Source organism: Geotrypetes seraphini, chromosome 4 (assembly GCF_902459505.1).
Source record: "Geotrypetes seraphini chromosome 4, aGeoSer1.1, whole genome shotgun sequence".
Taxonomy (NCBI): domain Eukaryota; kingdom Metazoa; phylum Chordata; class Amphibia; order Gymnophiona; family Dermophiidae; genus Geotrypetes; species Geotrypetes seraphini.
Genome location: NC_047087.1, coordinates 200,833,092 through 200,851,083, shown reverse-complemented (window position 1 = coordinate 200,851,083; position 17,992 = coordinate 200,833,092). Strand labels below are relative to the sequence as shown.

Below are 17,992 nucleotides of genomic sequence, written 5' to 3'. Positions count from 1 at the left end.
TTAACAGAGATCGCGCTGGCATTGTGGGGGCTTGGGGGATGTAACCTCCCACATTATACTGAAAACTTCACTTTTTCCCTAAAAAAGAGGGAAAAGTTAAGTTTCCAGTAAATGAGGGAGGTTATAACCCCCCAAACCCCCCACAACGCCGGTGCGATCTCTGTTAAGTAAAGTAGGAGGGGGGTTCCCCACCAACACCCTCCGTCGGAGCCCCTTAAAATACTGTTTTTCTTCGGCGTGCTTCCGCCTTGCACTCAGTTGTCTGCACTGGGTTGTCGGCGCGCCTTTGTCATCGCGCGCTTTTGTCTATGGACCGTCTAATGAAGCAATCAAGACGCACGCTGAAAAAAAAGAGCCAGGCACAGTTCTTAGGCACCTGTCTTACACCTACAGACGCACATAGGATGCCTAAGGCCGGCGTCATTTGCGCCACAAGTGGCCTTAGGTGTCCATAGGCATCCCTATGCGCCTCCATAGTTGCGAGACCGGCACCTTAAATGTAGTTTTCAAGTTTCAAGTTGTATTAAAAATTTGATTAAATTGCAATATCAAATCTCAAAGCGATGTACCATTTAGATAAAAATCTGGGGAGCAAAAAACACTTAAAAACAAATATAAAGACTAATATGCACAAAAGGAAAGTGGGGAGAACTACAATCAATTAAAGAAAAGAAGGACGATAAAAAGGAAAAACATAAGGTGGGGAGTTTTTTTAATTGATCCTAGTGAAAGAGGCCTCATATAAGTTTTAAGAATCAAATGCATTTATAAGCCAGTTTAAGAATCAAATGCATCTTTATACAAACAAGTTTCAAGGTGTATTAAAAATTTGATTAAATCGCAATATCAAATCTCATAGCGATGTACAATTTAGATAAAAATCTGGGGAGCAAAAAAACACATAAAGACAAATACAGAGACTACTATGCACAAAAGGAAAGTGGGAAGACCTACAATCAATTAAGGCGCCTATTTTAAAAAAGAGACATGATTCTGGATGCAGCGCCTGCCCGTGACTGACATGCGGCAGGCACCCGTTATGCAGGCATCTGCTTCCATAATCAAGTCTAAACTAGCCCCCTCTTCTATTAAGTTTTTAGCGCAGAGAGCCACCCTGAATGGCCCACGCTGCTCCCGACACTCATAGGAACTCTAAGTAGTGCAGTTTAAAAGAAGAGGCCCTAAGTACACGGGTAATGTGACAGTCATATTAGTATATCCAGCCTTTTGTCTGATGTTTATCCAAGTTTCCAAGGTAACACCTATTTAGAAGAATGAATGTGTGCTTCTGTGATTTTTTTATGAGGTAGTGTTTATGTAAGTGTGTGCATATTTATTAAGATGCGAAAAAAATAAATGTCTAAGGCAGGGGTGTCCAACCTGCGGCCCGAGGGCCGCATGCGGCCCAGTGAATTATTTTGTTCGGCCCCGGTCGAGGGCAATGCAGTGTTTTCCTCTGCTGCCCCCGGGTGTTTACCGCCTTACCGGCTCCTTCCTCTGTCTTGCTGCAGCGTTTGCGCGTTTGTGTGGCCCCAGAAACATTTTTTTCGGCCAATGCGGCCCAGGGAAGCCAAAAGGTTGGACACCCCTGGTCTAAGGGGTCCTTTTACTAAAACTTAGTGCACACTAACTATTAAAAATGCCCATAGGTATAAAATGGGCTTCTTAACATTTAACACATATTAAACTTTTAAGGGCCCCATAGGTTGTTTAAATCTTAAGCCTAGTACTGGTGAAATTTATGGGTCCTTTTACTAAGGCGCACTAACCGATTTAGAGCGCTAAAGATTAGCGCATGCTAAATGCTAATGCGCCCATAGAATATAATGGGTACGTTAGCATTTAAGGACAAATTCTATAAGAAGCACCCAAAAGTTAAGCGCCTAATTAGGAAATGTTCAGTGTGATTCAAGTAAAATTGGGAGCTGTTTAATGAATCACGCTGAGCAGAACCTATTTTGGAGGCACCCAAGAAATAGGCCAGCTCTAGGCAAAACTAAAAATTAGGCGCCTAGCTGAGCGCATAAGCACGCTTAAGAGCAATGATTCTGCAACAAGGCGCCTAACATGTAGCCACACCCATGTCTAACATGCATAGTGCCTATTTTTTTGAAGGCCGCCTAAATTTTTAGAGGCGCCTTGTTACAGAATCGCGCTTTCTTGATAGGTGCCTATGTTTCAATCAGTGCTGATTAAAAAACTTAATTGAGCTTGTTATTCAATTTAGATAGGCGCCTATCTAGGTGGGCGCTTCCGAAATAGGTGCCTAACTTTAGGCGCTGGTTACAGAATTTGGGCCTTAGTGTGCGCTAAATCGGTTAGCGCGCCTTAGTAAAAGGACCCCTTAATTTTAGAAAAGCCGCATACAATAATTTTATTACAGCTCAGGGTGATGTTTTGTAGGGTAAAAAAGGCCAAAAAGTGATAGTCTTTCTGAATAAATTTTTATAGCAAAATTATTGGGTTATTTTTAATTTTAAAAGTAAAGAGCATATCATATCCATACTGCCATTGACTCTGTCCCTTTGTTCCTGCATTTTAGAGCTTCATCGTAGCGAAAGCATGCAGGAGAAGCAAGTTAAGGAAGCTAAAACGAAATGTAGAACCATTGCCTCATTGTTGACCGATGCACCCAACCCTCATTCCAAAGGAGTACTGATGTTCAAAAAACGTCGGCAGAGAGCAAAGAAATATACACTTGTGAGCTACGGCAGTGTGGATGAAGATCGATACAATGAGGATGAGGATGGTATCTTCCCCACCAGCGAATCAGAGTTTGATGAAGAAGGTTTCTCTGATGCCCGAAGCCTGACCAACCACTCCGACTGGGAAAACACTTACTTGGACATTGAAAAACCTAAGACAGAATCTGTCCAGCAGCATCAGGAGGAGCATAGTCTGAGTGAAGCCTCAGGCAAAGGAGCCCAGTTGTTTGATCTACAAAGGCAGAAGACCATTCAACACTCCACAGAGCAGATCCCAGCACAAAAGCCAGAGGAAAGTCAACCTCAGTTTGGTGTTCCAGTAAAACACAGTATGGTCAATGGTGAAGGGCCTATGCAGCAGAGTATCAGCAAGACAAAGGATGAGCACTCTGAAGGTTTTAAGACCCCAGCCCTGATGCATGCATCCACACCCTCTCAATTTCGACCTTCAATGATTCAAACTGAAAGCATTCAAGCTCCTACTGATGTAGCAGGTATTTTCAACAGATCTGCAAAACCATTCACCCCAGGTGTTGTTGGACAGCGTCCAGCAACCACATCTGTCATCTTCAGGCCTTCAGTACCAAAGAAAACAAAAGAGATCTCCAGTACGCCAAGTATATTTCCACCATCTTTCTCACAAACTTCTCCAGGGATCTACAGTCCACCTATTAACCCACATGTAGCTCCAACAAGCTCTGTAGCATCACTGTTTATTCCAGCTCCAGGAAAACCAGCAGCAGCATCAACACCACAACCATCAGGAGAAAACAGAGCTCCAACACCAATATCAATTACACCAAAAACCACCACTGCTTCCATATATCTCTCAACACCCTCCCACTCAACACTATCTCGTACTTCTGCTTCCCCGGAAAAAATAGCTATGTCACAAGATGTTATGCCACTTTCTACATCTTCGTTTATTAGCCCGGCATCAAAAGAGGCTAGCCTTCCAATTGGAAGTCAGACATATGACAATACGTCACAGCCTTTCATCATTCCAGCTGCTCTGTCAGAACCGTTATCTGACTCATTATCCTTACGAGAACAGAGGATTGCTGTCCCTGCATCCCATGCTGGAATCTTGCAAGAAGCTCGTAAGCGAGGACAAAAGAAGCAGATGTTCAGTACTGTAGAGAAGAAGGACCCTTCACCTAATCCAGAACTTCTATCTCTTGTTCAAAACTTAGATGAAAAACCCAAACAGGATCACCCTGGGGGAGGCTTTGAGTCTGGGCCTGAGGAGGATTTCCTCAGTTTGGGAGCAGAGGCATGCAACTTCATGCAAGCCCCATCTCGCAAGTTCAAGACCCCTCCCCCAGTGGCCCCCAAACCTCAAGTAAGAACAGATGAACTGGTCAATGGAACCCAAGACATGCCTCAGTTGAAAGGAAAAGGAGCAGAATTGTTTGCCAAACGACAGAGCCGAATGGATAAATTTGTGGTGGAGTCAGTTCCAGGGCCAAGCTCCAGGCCTAGAACACCATCTCCTACACCATCTCTACCAGCTTCATGGAAATACTCATCCAATATCCGTGCTCCTCCTCCAATAGCTTACAATCCTTTGCTTTCTCCATTTTATCCTCTTGCAGCATCTAGATCCAAGGCTGTCAAAGCAGAAAGCAAAGTGAAAAAGTCATCCAATCAGAAGCCTAGAATGCAAGCTATTGATTTCATGCGTCACCAACCTTACCAATTAAATTCTGCCATGTTCTGTTTTGGTGATACATCCAATGCTGCTACACAAAATCCACCTAGCAAAGGTTCCCAGCAAGCTAACTTATCTGTCACCCCCGCTAGGCAAGTACCAGTGAAAACAGTGAGAAGTTATGAGATCAAGCGCTTCTCAACACCAGCCCCAATGCCAACATCCACCACCATGGCACCTACAGTAATTGCTCCTCGATCAGCTACCACTCTTTGTGAACCAGTATGGAGAACAGAAATTAGCTCTCCTTCAGCACCTTCCATGATGTCAGCCCCTATGCCAGCTCAGCCTCCTTTACAAGAAACCCCGCAGTACACAAGCGCCCCTAATATTCAGGCAGTGGGAGCTTTCTGTCCATCAGGCTCAGTCGCTTCATCCCAGTCATCTATGGCTGGTCTTCAGGTAGCAAGACCCAGGTTTTCAGCTGCTCGAACAGGAATGCAAGCTAATGTGTGGAGACCATCCTCAGTTCAGCGCTGACATGGACTTTTGTGAGACCTAATAGGACATGGTATTCTCCATCAATGGGGTGTTTGCAACAAGTGTTTCCTGTATTTGTTTTTATTTTAACAAACTCTGTCAACTGAACAGTATTAGATATAAACATATTAATCCCCCTCCCTGTCCATTTGTGTGCATCCTTAAAGTTGGGAATGTGTAAAGTACAAATGAATGATAGAAGAACCTGAAGCATAGCAGAGCCCAAGAGAGCAATGTAACCTCCTTTTGAAAGAGAGGTGGGAGAAAGGAGTGATGAGGCCTTGGTTGGGAACAGAAAAGGTAACGGAAACATTAGCACTGCAGAGGAGTTCACCTTCATAAATAATTGGATTTGTTACCCAATACAATAGAAATATTAAGGGACCTATACAGTATAGATGCATAATGAGGAAAAGTCTTAGTATATTTGGAAAATAAAGCAATTGTCTGGGGTGTGACACTTCTTGGCCAGGTGAAGTCTTCTCCCATTCTCCCATTAGGTGGCTACTTTAACTAAAGTTTGTTCTAGACCATGTTCTGGGTATTATTGGAGAAGAAGATAGGATGTAATCCACAATTAATATGAATGTTCTTTTCTGTCCTAATAGCTTGTAATTACACATATGCTCATGGAATGTTGTATATATCCATACATGGTTTCATGCTTTCAGACTTTGGTGGCTATGTGGCTATGGCTGTATTTTCAGAATTCGTTACACACTTGATTCACTAAGGTGGCAATTCCATAAATTGGTGGCAGGATTTAGGCACCCTAATGCCATGCGCTTAGTGCCAACTCACTAACAGCATCTTGGTTCCAAGATTCTGCTACATAAGTTGGCATTGGTGCACCTAAAGTAGACACCAACAGTTAGGCCAAGTCAAAGGTATTTGTAACTGGTGGTGCTTAATAATGCCCTAGAGTGTGCATAACTTATCGATAAGGTGTGTGTGTATTCCAGAGACACATCCATGGCCCGTCCATACTCTGCCCATGTTTATATCCCTTGCATTTACATGCTAAGCGAAGTTGTGCATATGTTACGGAATAGTGCCTTGCACTTATATGTATAAGTGCCAATTAGTGGTGCCAATCACATATATAAATACTATTATTCTATTGCTTATATGTACAATTGATGCCTACCTTTAGCTGCTGATTTATTACAGCTGCCCTTTAAGTCTTTTCTATGGTTATGTCTCTATTGGAGAAGGCCTTAATGAATCAGACTCACATTTAGAATAGACACAGTTGATGTTAGGGTAGATATACAAGGCTCAGTCCCATTCCCATTTGTGAAGATGCATACATGTGAATGTAGTCTGTCATGATTTGGTGACTGTATGCTTCCTTAATTTAATAATTTAGCACATTTGTGGACTCTTGCTCCTGCAAATCCTGGTAGGTCTGTTTGCATGCTTCTGTAGTCTGGTGCATACATGACTGCACACAATGGCCTTTTGCATGCAAAGCTGTGTTATTTCATGATTTAATATATGTGGTTGGACAAAAGTGCGATTGAATCGCCCTTGGTTTGGTGTACATGTCTATTTACACATTGTACATTGTTTGCGTGATTGAACATTCTCATGTTTTGGTGTATGTGTCTGTATTCTCCTGTTATCTAGTGAATGGGTGGCTAGGGTTACCATATTTTTCTCAGTGAAATCCTGGACACCTGGTCCTGTCCCATTCTGCCCCCGGCCATGTCCCGTTCTGCCTTTGACCCATCCTATTCTGCCCAAAGCCTGTTTTGCCTTTGGCCCCACCCTGCTCTGTCCAATGCACCCCCCTCTCCCCCCCAAAGCTTTGTTTCATTATTCCTGACCTCTGGGCAGTGTCCAGGGGCATATGAACATGCGCGGATGTATGTGACATCATCTGCTCATGCTCAGAGGCCCTACTGGGTTTTGGAAAGTCTATCCAGGCACCCGGACAGTCTTCTAAATTAGGACATGTCCGGGTTTTTTCCTGGATGTCTGGTGATCCTATGTGTGGCTGTACTGTCCTTTGGCCTGGTGTGACTGTATGTTCTCAAAGTTTCCTGTAAGTACAGTTGCACTGCTCCTGTGGTTTGCTGTACATATTATTATGTGTTCTGTGAGTTCATTCATGTGCAGTTTCATACACTATGTTGCTTTAATACAAAAGGAAGTTTATGGAGAATTACCTAAATTCTTATAAGCCAAGTGCCTGGTTTTTCTAAACCCTGCTGTGGAATGAAGCCCTTCTTACAGAAACTCTGAATGACTGGCAACAGCTGTAAAATCTCCTGTGAGGATAAGTCTGAAGAAATCCTGTGGGTCAGGTGCCTTTTTTTTCTGCAACATGGAAAGGGGTAAAACATGCTGACATTATTTTTGAAAGAATCGTGGTAAATGGAACATAGTGTGAGCATTCCTCAAGGACTTTTCCTATAGACACAGATTGGGATAACATCCTCTTGCAATATCAGCCACAAGAAGGGAGATGATGTGTAGAAGGAAGATGATCCATATGGAGGAAGTTTGCAGAGCTTCAAATCCAGCTTTGACTTAATAACGGAATGAACTTCTACCTATAGCTCAATCTGGCATAAATATATTTTCACATTCACATGTCACCTTTATTTGATTGACCACAAATAATAAAATATGTCTAAGTGGTTTAGGACAGAGTACAATACTGGGGTTCAAAAAGGGACTGGATGACTTCCTGGAAGCGAAGGGGATTGCAGGGTACAGATAGAGGGTTACTCTACAGGACATTAAGCGAAAAGCGTAAGAGAGTTTTAGGGTATGAGCACTATCAGGTCATGGACCTGAGGGGCCGCCGCGTGAGTGGACTGCCGGGCACGATGGATCTCTGGTCTTACATTAAAAAGGAAAATTCCATGGGAGAAAGCAGAAGAGGGGACACGTGAGGGTTGGGTAGGTTACAATATCAATTACATTTTAAAACATACAATTTAAAGCAGCACATTAGAGAAAATAATGCAAATAGTAAAACACATTAGGGAGGGAAGGAAATGCAAAGAAAGAATAGGATAGGTGGGCTGTAAGAACATAAGAATAGCCTTACTGGGTCAGACCAATGGTACATCAAGCCCAGTAGCCCGTTCTCACAGTGGCCAATCCAGGTCACTAGTACCTGACCAAAACCCATGGTATAGCAATATTCCATGCTACCGATACAGGGCAAGCAGTGGCTTCCCCCGTAAAGCTACGACGACTATTATAATAGTGAGGAGATTATATTCCTTCATACCAGTATTTAGCCAGAGGTATGGGTAGAATCCTCATGCCACTTTTTCCCTCTCACCCCTGGATGGCATATCTGGGCAATGTAGTGACTGTTGCTGGCCAGGAGGGCTGGAGGAAAGTATCCTCTGCGAACTTCCTTAAGAGATATTCCTTCCACTAGCAGAACTCATTTCAATCCAGACAATCGTCTTCAGTGCTTCCCCTGGCTCAAGTGGAAGATTACGCCATGGCATGCCTGGATCCTTTGTATCAGACAGGACAGATAGTTTTCAACATGGAAAATTATATTTAAAGATCGAAAGAAGAAACTTTAAATGTGACTTAAGTCCCAACCTAGTGCAAAAATGACTCACTGTTGAATGTTTCTGCAATATATACTGTTCCGAGGACACCCTTGCACAGTGATTACATTAAAAAATGATAGAATTAGATAATAATAATTGAAGCAAATATCCATTCCACAATCTGTAGGTCCCATCTAGAAAACACAATCTGAAGGAAAAGGATGATTAGCAACAGAGTATGCTTATAATTGAGTGTGGGTTCTCTTCTTGTCCATTGAACCCTCTCTGCCAGCAGCCTTCAAGGTTATCTGTTCCACCTGCATGTCTGAGACTCTTAGCTCTGCAAGTTGCCTCTCGCTTCATTCTGGGCCAGCTTGTTCTGTTTTTCGTGTCTGATGTCTGTGTTGTACTGATACTTGAAGTATATTTCTGCAACACGTGGATGATCTGTATAGTCACCAGACTTTGCAACCAAAGCTCCCTTCTTTTCACTGCCTGCTCATCTCTAGCATCCAAGCTTTATTGTACTTTGGTTTATTTATCTTCTCTGTGACACTTTCAACCCTCAGTAATGTAATTCTGTCATGTTCCTTCCAGATTCAGTATGCTAGGTGTTCAATCCCTTCCCACAATCCGGGAGTTGCAGAAATCCAAACACTTTTCTGAGCACATGTTCCTCCTACTTTAGAGAGAGAGAGAGAGTTAGAGCCCCATGCAGTTTCAATTTCTGCAAGCAATCTGTGCAGAAGCCTTTTGGATTTGCTCTGCATCTTTTTCTTTTTTCTTTTTTGCTTAAAGTTCATCTTTTTTTGGTGGTTTGAGAGCCTTGAGACCCCTTTGTGGTGTTCCTCTGTTGGAAGAAAGGACACAGTCCCATGGAGCTGGACTGATGCTTTACTGAGAAACTTTGGTGGATCTGTGTACCAGCCTGCTGTGTGCCACCCTTCCTGGACTCAAGGTCCATTTCTCTGGAAGCTCGCCTGTCCTCTGATCTTGTCAGGGATTTAAGTGCAGTCTGTATGTGTCCTGAGTAAAAAAAATCCTCCAGATTTCAGGGCACAGGCTGAATTTCCTGCCCCCGATTATGTGGAGAAGATCCGTAGCGGTAGAGATTACAGTCTATGTCCATCCGACTGGTATTCTGAAGATCTTCAAGTCTGGTCATTTTGGAGCTGTTCTGAGGCAGAAAATCCTTTTTCTCCATTCAGCTGTAGTGTACAGAGCTGACAGGCAGGCACTTCAGAAAATGTGAGTACACCTCCATTATTTCCGATGGGAGTTTCAGGAGTGTAGTCTGTGAAACTCTCTAAAACTCATCTTTGAGAGTTTCTGAGGGCAGGGTTCAGGTCTCCCACCTACCCAAACCCCAAATTGCTATTTTTTTATTTTCAGATTCTTTATTTTTCCCATTTTTGGCACGAATTCAAAGTTTTATTTCTGCCTCAAAACCCCTCGAAGTGATTAAAAATCATTTGGGATGTACTCCTCAGCCCCTAATCTGTCAAATGTGTGCATTGATTGTGCTGGATTGGCGCTGGATCATCGACCATGTACCATGTGCTGCAGTGCTCTGAAGGGGGGGGGTTAGGAGCTTCGAGCTTCACCTTCTCTGGGCCCTCCAGGGCTGGGAAGTCAGCCTGGGTCTGTGATTTCAGGAAAATATGTCACCGAGAGGCCGTTCTGAAGTCTGGTGCCAAATACCTGCGTTCCGAATCTGGGGGCTCTTTTGGCTTGGTGCGGGCACTACAGCAGGGTCCTGCAGTGGATATGGATGTACATTTTCACCAGACTTCATTTGGCTCTTCTGGAAAGCATAATCTTTGGACCAAAGCTCTTTTGATGCATCTGGCGGGTGTTTCGGTTTCTTCTATGCCAGTCTGAATTTGGGTGCGGACACTTCTGTCCTCAGACTCTTTAAGCATAGTTCTGTCCACCATTTTATTGTTGATGTTCTGAAAGAGCTCAATTTGGAATCTCCACCTTCCAAATCTCAAGATTCAATCATGGACCGTTCTGATGTGCTGTCTTCCCTTTTTTCATCCCATCCGCAGCTTCTCAATTTGGTTACAGAACAATGGGATGCCCCAGAAAGCTCTTTAAAGCTGTGTCTAAACTTTATCCAATGGCTTCTGAGTTTCAACAGTTTTTTGAGAAACCTAAGGTGGATTCCGCTATGGCATAAGTTACCAGGCACAGGGCCTTCCCTAGTGCTGGGGGAATAGTGCTTAAGGACTCCCAGGATCGCAGAGAGGACATTATGTTGAAACAGCTTTTTGAAGTGGCTTCTTCAGGTATCAAGGTTACAATGGCAGCTTCCTTTGTGGCACGTGCCTGTCACACAAGATTGCACAGTGTGATCTCTGCAGACAAGGATGCCTGTCCCTGGCTGGTGTTGGAAGGTGTGGATTATGTGGCAGACGCCCTTTATGATCTTATCCGAGTTCTTAGTAAGGTCTCTGCTTATGTGGTGTCTGTGTGCTAGACTCTTTGGATCTGTCATTGGGCTGGGGACGCTGTCTCCAAGGCCACTTTAAGCAGACTTCCTTTCAAGGGTCAACTTCTTTTAGGGCAGGGTATAGTTGCCTTAATGGCCAGTGTGGCGGATTGCCGCTCTAAGTCTCTCCCTGTGAACAAGTCTTGCCAGGCTTTGGGAGGGGACCGTAGTTCTTTCATCCCTCCTGCAGATTTTGTCAGGGATCCTTGGGCTCTTTCTCTCAGGTATATTCCCAGTGATACCATCCTCATTACAGCAATTCCAATTCCAGATGTCCGCAGTCATCCAGATCCCGTGCCCCTAAAAAGCCCCAATGTCGTGAGAATTTAGGCAAGGTTTCCTCATATCGGGGTCGGCTCTCTCAGTTGTACCAAGAGTGGACTTGCACATCCTTGGATCAAAGGGGGCTGGACATTGTTTAGGAGGAGCACGATAGATTTCTTTTGTCTACCTCCGGCTTTGTTTCTGGACTCGCTGGCAGGTCAGCCAGAGGAGGAGTCACATTTCTGCGTTACCCTGCAGAATCTCTTGGACATTCGAGTGATAGAACCCATTCTAGTCCACAAATCGGGCTTAGTCATATACTCTATTCTTCATTGTGCCACAGGAATGCTTGGAGGACTGGAAGCTATTCTGAATCTCAAATTGGTTAATCGCTTCCTGCAGATTCCTCTTTTCTGAAAGGAAACCAGGTGCAAAGTCATAGCTGCTGTCTCTCCTGAGGAGTTTCTAGCATACTTGGGTCACACGGAGGCTTTCCTCCATATTCCCATCTACCTGGAACATTGTAGGTTTCTGCGTTTCCATGTTTTGCAACAGCATTTCCAGTTTGCAGCTATTCCCTTTGGGTTCATGACAGCTCCCTGCACTTTAACCAAATTGATGGTAGTTGTGGCGGCTTCACAGGCAGGGTGTCCAGGTCCATCCTTTCTGGGATAACTGGTTGTTCCAGTATCCGTCTCAACAGGAGTGAGAATGAGCAGTGGAGACAGTGGTGTCTCTGCTACAATGCTTGGGTTGGATTGTCAACTTCAAGAAGAACAGTTGACACCATCACTGCTCTTAGTGTATCTGGACCTTCTCTTTGACACCCAGCAGAGTCGTGTGTTTCTTCCCGAGCCACACAGTCAGAAATTTAAGCAGCAGATTAAGGATCTCCTGGACCTTCCAGCTCCCGTGGCCTGGCATTATCTGCACATACTGGGGTCTATGGTGGCCTCCTTGGAGGTGGTCCCCAGGGCCAGAGCACACAGGTGCCCTCTACAGGAGTCCCTCCTCTATCGGTGGTCTCTGCAGCATCATCCCCTTCAAATGCCGCTCCCCTGGATGGAACCAGCTCACAGCAGTTTGAGCTGGTGGCTTCAGGAGTAGCCTCTCTCCTGGGGCAATCTTATGATAGATGCCAACTTGTTGGGCTGAGGTGCTTACTGCAGGGACTGCTGCATTAAGAGTCAGTGGACTCCACATCAGATGCATTGGTCGATCAATCGTCTAGAGCTTCAGGCTATTCAACTGGTGTAGCTCACTCTCCAGCCCATTCTAGACAAATAAGCGGTGTGATTGTTTTCAGAAAATGCTATGGCAGTAGCATATGTGAATTATCAAGGAGGCACAGTGTTCCCTTGGGACAGGAAACTCGAATGCTATTTCACTGGGTGGAGTTACATCTTCTATTTCTCTTGGCAATACCCATGGCCAGAGTCGATAACGTTTAGGAAGACTTCCTCAGTTATCAGGTCCTGGACCCAGGAGAATGGTCTCACACAGAGCGTTCTGTCAGATCATGCAGCACTGGAGTCAGTTCCACATTGACTTGATGGCTTCAGCAGAGAACTTGAAGGTCAGGCGCTACTTCAGTCGAAGAACAGAATGTAGAAGCTAAGGGCTGGATGCCTTGGGTCAATCCTGGCCAGCTCATAAGCTCCTTTATGTGTTCCCTCCAGGGCCTCTGGTTGGTCGGGTCAGCCGCCGGATGGCGATGCATCCCGGCCTTGTGGTTCTAGTTCTGGACTGGCCTCATCATCCGTGGTATGCGGATCTCATTCATCTTCAGTAGAACAGGAAGCTCCAGCTCTCTCTTCATCACAACCTTCTCAGTCAGGATCTGGTGCCCTTGGAAATTCACAGCGCTTTAGTCTTACGCCATGGCTCATGAGTGCTCAGCCTTGATGAGGCATGGTTATTCTGATGTAATCACCTTGACTCTTTTGAAGTCAAAGAATCCCTCTACTATGGCTTTTTATGCCAATGCCTGGAAGGCTTTCCAACAGTGTGTGTGTGCTAAGGACCCAGTGGAGCCTGAGCGGGCTCACATTCTGATGTTTATTGCTTTTCTTCAGGCAGGTTTAGATAAGGGTTTAGAAGTGGCCTCCCTTAAAGTTCAGGTAGCAGGCCTTTTGTGCTTCAGGGCATACAGGGTTTCTAGTTCACTTACTGGTCATCCAGATGTGACCAGGTTTCTAAGAGGGGTGCTTCATTTGTGGCCTCCCTTGCATTCTCCTTTCCCTTCATGAAACCTTGACATTGTTCTCCAGGGCTTTGTGGAAGCCCCATTCGAGCCACTAAAGGATGCTACTCTTCTGTATCTGCTGATTGAGACTGTCTTTCTGATCATTTGTGTCTCGGCATGGTATATTTTGGAGCTTCAAGCTCTTTCGTGCAGGAAACCCCTTCTTTGTATCACGAACACCGGAGTTGTTCTCTGTGCTGAACCTTCCTTTCTACCGAAGGTAGTTTCTGCTTTCCATGTCCACCAGGAGGTTCATTTACTTACATTTCATTCCACAGGCTTGGAGCAGCAGGATGAGATCTTATGTCAGTTGGGCATCAAAAGAATCTTGCTGCACTATTTGGAGAGGACTAATGATTTTCAGCTGTCTGATCACCTCTTTGTCCTGCTTGATCCACCTCAGCATGGTTGGCCAGTGTCTAAGACCTCAATCGCCTGATGGATATGTGTGGCCATTTCCGTGGCTTCTATCACCCACGGCAAGCAGCCATGGGTTTCCCTTAAGGCCCGCTCAATTAGAAGTGTTGCTGCTTCATGGGCAGAGTCTCACACAATTCATTCAGATGGAATTTTCAGGGCAGATACTTGGCCCTCTCTTCATACCTTTACCAGGTTTTAGTGGGTGGATGTGGTGACTTGCTTCGAAGCTGCTTTTGGGGCCTTGGTGTTGCGGTCAGGCTTTTCTGCCCCTCCCTAGATGCTGCCATTGCTTTGGTACGTCACCTATTGTACTGAATCCAGAAGGGACATAACAGAATGGAAGATTAGATTTTCACCTTCGATAATCTTCTTTCTTTTAGTCCCTGGAGGTTTCAGTAAGGCCCGCCTTCTCAGTTGTTCTGCATCACCTGCTTTCTTTGGCCTCGGTTATTCTCCTTACAGGTATGAAGATCTTCCGGCAGTAGACGGGGAGTTCGCACTTCTGTGAGTATGCATATTACTGAAGGCTGCTTCATGTGGGTGCTCGTTCCACACAGCAGGTTAGTATACATTGTTCCTGAATGTTTTTCTGGGTTGCCTTTTGCCTGTTTATTACTTGTTTTCATGTTTTGCAGAGCAGACCAGTTCATAAATTGTTTATGTTGCTGGGGAGCTTCCTCAGTATCCTCCTCCTTGTCATGGATTTATGGTTTATGGTTTTTATTTATATCCTACTTTATACAAAGTGGGTTCCAAAAACACATACATAATAAAATACACAGATATACACATTAAAAATACATAACTATACAAATACAATACCATCTTAATAACTCAGACACATATAAAATAAACATCAAAAATCAAATCATCACATCCTCTTATAGATTACTAACTCCATTACATTTTTCCCCACCACAACCTATACATCAACCTATACAAAAAGGTTCAAAAAATTTCATTTTCATTTTCCTCAGCACCCATATTTCATGTGCAGAACAAATAGTGTTTTAGCAAACGTTTAAATACACTCAAATTCCCTTGTTGCTTTATATAGCCCAGGAGTTTATTCCATTCTGCTGGACCCATGCATGAAAAGGCCGCAACCCTCATCTCCATTTCCAGCATAGGTTCAGATATATTGCTTGGCTTTGGGACTGAACTGCGGGTGGCTTTAACTCTCTCTCTAAGGTGGGAGGAGCATGTGCACAGAAAAGTATTTGGATTTCTGTATCTCCTGGATTGCGGGAAGGGATTGAACACCTATTGTACTGAATCCTCCAGGGACTAACAGAAAGAAGATTATCGAAGGTGAAAACCTAATCATCCAGTGTGAGCATTCCACAGTTATGCCTCAAACCATTTTGTCTGCTTGGTATCGTTTTCCTTGCTATTGTCATTGATTCACATCATTATTGGCATCTTACTTTTGTAGTCTCCAATCCCAAAGCCATGATGATCTCCACAAAATGATTTAATTAGTTGGGGTTGAAGATGCACATTGAGGAGTTACTAATGGTCCATGGCCCTGTGAGGTTCACATTTAGGGCCTTATTCAATAAAGATGTCCTTGCATAGCCACAGAATGGGCAGCATCCTTTTTTAATAAGTTCCTGAAAGCCTGGGGGGAGAAAGCCAGTGCATGTCTGAAGGTGTATTGTTACATGATACTGGAAGTTTAATGGCTAATTTTACAATGTGTGCAATATGATTGCATCCTTGTAGACTGGCTATCTGTTGTCTAAAGACACAAATTAGGTGGGAGACAACTAGCTGCAAGTGAAATAATAGTTCTGTGTAGCATGACTTCCTATTCACTGCTCTAAACTTCATGTCATATGTCCTTTACATTTGTGCTTTTCACGCAAAATCCTTGCTTGTGTTAATTCAAAGGCCTAGGGTTGGCAGAGTCTTAATCCCCTATGAGTTTTCTTTCTGTAAATAGGAAAGGTCTGGGATAGGGTTACCATATGGCTCCAGAAAAAGGAGGATGGATTGAGACATTCAAATTTTACTTCTACTGAAAGCAATGGAAATAAGGAGAACAGATAGAGACATCTGGGCTTAACTTCTATTGGAAGCAATGGAAGTAAAACCCGGATGTCTCAATCCGTCCTCCTTTCTCTGGAGCCTTATGGTAACCCTAGGCTGGGAGCAAGAGAAAGTGCTAGAAAGATAAGAGGGAACAGTGTGTCATGCAGATGGTTAGGAACTGTCAGACAGACAGAGAGAATTTTAGGCATCATTAAAACATTGCTAGTATGGCAGATGGTGGGTATGATTTTGGGATTTTCTTGTAGGTTCTCTAAAGGAAGTTTGCTGTAATGTCTGTGAAGATTACAATCAGTAAATCCATTCAAGTGCCTAAGGCAGGGGTCTCCAAAGTCCCTCCTCGAGGGCCGAATCCAGTCAGGTTTTCAGGATTTCTCCAATGAATATGCATTGAAAGCAGCACATGCACATAGATCTCATGCATATTCATTGGGGAAATCCCGAAAACCTGACTGGATTCGGCCCTCGAGGAGACCCCTGGCCTAAGGCTTGTAACAGTCTTATGCTTGATATAGAATTCTCCTTTGGAATGGGAGAGTTATCAGGAGATGGAAATGGGGAAAGAGATTTTGCCTGGGCCTGTGATCTGTGGTTGTGGAGGTGTGAAAAAGATAAGTCAGTGTACTGTTTATGAGGCAGAAACCAGATCTAGAAACTTCTGGGCTGAAAAGAAAAATAATTTTGAACATTTGTGATGAAGATCTCAAAGAGATGGGTAGTGATGATGGAGAGGGGGGGGGGGGGAGAAATGACCAGTCACAATTTTTGTATGAGATTTTAATCTAATGTAAGGCACCTAATAACTTACCTGAAAATAATCACTAGATCTAGCACTTTAAAGTTTGCATTGTAAAAATAGAGTGGGATTGGATGAGTATTGCACTCTGAATCTCTGGCCCTGCCCCTTCACCAAACTTTCTGGCACTCATTTGTCCATGTTTGCTGATATTAATCTGAGGCACTTTTTTCATTATGTATGGTCACATGCAGGTGTAGCTTGGGGGGGGGGGGGGGAGAAACCCATAGGCCCTCTTTTACTAAGCTGTGGTAGAGGTTTCTACCGTGGCCCAGAGCGCTAAACGCTCCGATGCTCAGGAATTTCTATGATCGTCGGAGCAGCTTCGGAGCATTTAGTGTTCCATGCCATGGTAGAAACCTCTACCGTTGCTTAGTGAAAGAGGGCCTTACTGTTGTTATGGAAACACTTCTCATCTGTTGGAGGACTTATCTGAAGAAATAATATTGTATGTTCTCATATTCCTTTCTCCTCTAAAATATATTAGAGTGGTTTTATTTTGTGCTTCTAAAATGGAAATACTTCTTTTACTTTTTTTTTTGTTTTTCTGGTGTAAAACACTTTACATCTGTTTATGCAATGGAATAAACTTGTGCTTTACACTTTACATAGTTTTGTGTCACTTCACTGATGGTGTCTGGTTCCTTTTCCTGCACATATTCTCTTATATACTTCAGGGTCAGTTCTAGGTTATTGTATGCTCAAGGCAAACTTCAGAATTGCAACCCCCCCTCAATTAACCTTCAGGCCCCTGGGCAACCTCCTTGAGATTTTGGTAATTTAACTTCTAATCAGCCTAATGCTACCCCTCAAAGAGCAATCCTGTAAAAATGAATGATTAGATATCATACTTTTAAATATTAAAAGGGCAATATGTAGCCGGCAGCAGTAGAAATATCCCACTATATTCAATGCTGGGCCATATTCGGTTACTCATATTAAATATCTGGGTATGTGTGGACATCTAACACTTATCTAGTTAAGGGACAATATTCAGCCCTTAACTGGATAAATTAAACCAGACATTGGGTAAGTCTCTCTTGTCTGTACCCTTCTCCTCTACTGCTAACTCCCGCCTCTGTCCCTTCTACCTTGCTGCGCCGTATGCCTGGAACAACCTGTTTGACTCGGTACATCAGGTTCCATATCTGGCAGTATTCAAATCCATGTTGAAAGCCCACTTTTTTGAAGCTGCTTTTAAGTCCCAACTCACTGTAAAGCACCCATATCTGTTTGTCATTCCCTCTATAGTTTCCCAGCCTATCTGCCTTATCATTCCCTCTTAGCTGAGTAGCGTG

At 43.9% G+C, this 17,992-nt stretch overlaps 1 protein-coding gene across 1 annotated transcript in view; it reads left to right on the top strand.

Moving 5' to 3' along the window:
* The window catches only part of SYNPO2L (synaptopodin 2 like), a 131,852-nt gene extending 114,551 nt beyond the window's left edge, over positions 1–17,301 (top strand). Inside the window, exon 4 of the mRNA XM_033941201.1 lies at positions 2,543–17,301. Within this exon, the coding sequence (XP_033797092.1) occupies positions 2,543–4,896 (2,354 nt within the window). The 3' untranslated portion in view covers positions 4,897–17,301. The remainder of the gene's footprint in view (positions 1–2,542) is intronic.
* Positions 17,302–17,992: the final 691 nt, after the last annotated feature.